This window comes from Apaloderma vittatum, unplaced genomic scaffold (assembly GCF_000703405.1).
Source record: "Apaloderma vittatum isolate BGI_N311 unplaced genomic scaffold, ASM70340v1 scaffold6448, whole genome shotgun sequence".
Taxonomy (NCBI): domain Eukaryota; kingdom Metazoa; phylum Chordata; class Aves; order Trogoniformes; family Trogonidae; genus Apaloderma; species Apaloderma vittatum.
The window spans coordinates 1-1,343 of NW_009730135.1; the positions used below are offsets into that span (position 1 = coordinate 1).

At 45.3% G+C, this 1,343-nt stretch overlaps 1 protein-coding gene across 1 annotated transcript in view; it reads left to right on the top strand.

Annotated features, from left to right (window-relative positions):
- Positions 1 to 1,216: 1,216 nt before the first annotated feature.
- Positions 1,217 to 1,343, top strand: part of ALG11 (ALG11, alpha-1,2-mannosyltransferase) — a gene marked incomplete at its 5' end in the record, with an annotated part of 5,138 nt that continues 5,011 nt past the window's right edge. Inside the window, one exon of the mRNA XM_009874670.1 lies at positions 1,217 to 1,343. This exon is cut by the window's right edge and continues 128 nt beyond it. Coding sequence (XP_009872972.1) covers positions 1,217 to 1,343 — 127 coding nt within the window.

Below are 1,343 nucleotides of genomic sequence, written 5' to 3' on the forward strand. Positions count from 1 at the left end.
GAGTCCGGGCTGCGGCTCCTGTAGGCGGGGGAGAGACTCCTGTGAGAAACCTCCCGCCCCTGGGTCAGGAGAGCCGTGCGGGGAGGGGGTGGTGCGCAAAGGGGGTGCCCCCGTCCTTCCAAGAGTGCTGCAGTGGCCTGAGGAAACGGGTCTCTCTTAAACAAAAACTGCTCAGAGCTTTTTGAGGGTGTTGACATAGCTCTTCCAACCTCAGGGGCATGGAAAACACAGGTTCTGGGTCGTACACTTCGGACTGGACCAAGCAACTCGGTGCTAAAGCGGTTCACACTAAGACAGGTTAAATAGGAGCATGGACTGGAGAGAACTTGCACGAATCTCTTTAGAAATCAATTCACTGCTTGTGTTTTCCCAGATTGCTGAGGACATGCAACCTAAATAGACAGGGACCTACTGGAGAGGGTCCAGCGGAGAGCTACGAGGATGATTAAGGGACTTGAACGTTTCTCCTATGAAGAGAGACTGAGACAACTGGGGCTGTTTAGCTTTGACAGGAAACAGTTGAGACAGGACCTTATTAACGTATATAAAAATCTGAGGGATGGGTGTCAAGGGGAGGGAGACAATCTCTTTTCAGTGGTGTCCAGCAAGAGAACAAGAAATAACAGGTTTAAGTTAGAGCATAGGAAGTTCCACCTCAATGTGAGGAAAAACTTTTTTGCTGTGCTGGTGACGGAGCACTGGCACAGGCTGCCCAGAGAGGTTGTGGAGTCTCCTTCTCTGGAGACTTTCAAAACCCACCTGGATGCGTTCCTGTGTGGCTGCCCTAGGGGATCCTGCTCTGGCAGGGAGGTTGGACTAGATGATCTCCAGAGGTCCCTTCCAACCCCTGACATTCTGTGATTCTATAACACCTGGAGACAGATACAGATATATGGCATGAATAAACGATAAATGATTGAGGTAACAGTATGAAAAAAATCTGAGGCTAAACGATGTATAGATACAGATATATGGCATGAATAAACAATAAATGATTGAGGTAATAGTATGAAAAAAATCTGAGGCTAAACGATGTAGAACAGTGATTATTTTTTCACTAATTCTTGAAATGATACACAGATATTGATAATTTCTGAGCTTAAAACTCAAGAAAATGTTGAACTCCCTGCAGATCTATCTGTAAGCCCTTTTTGCTCAATTTCAAACTTGGTCCTTTCAAGCAATTCCATATTTTAAAATTTTTTACTTGTTTCAGGTTGCTGTGCTCATTGTTAATCCCTGCGTTATTTCTAAGTGGAATTTTGTGTATCTGCTTGGTGATACTACTGTGGGGAATACGGCTCTGGATACAACAAAGGAAAAAACAGTTGACCTCAGCAGGA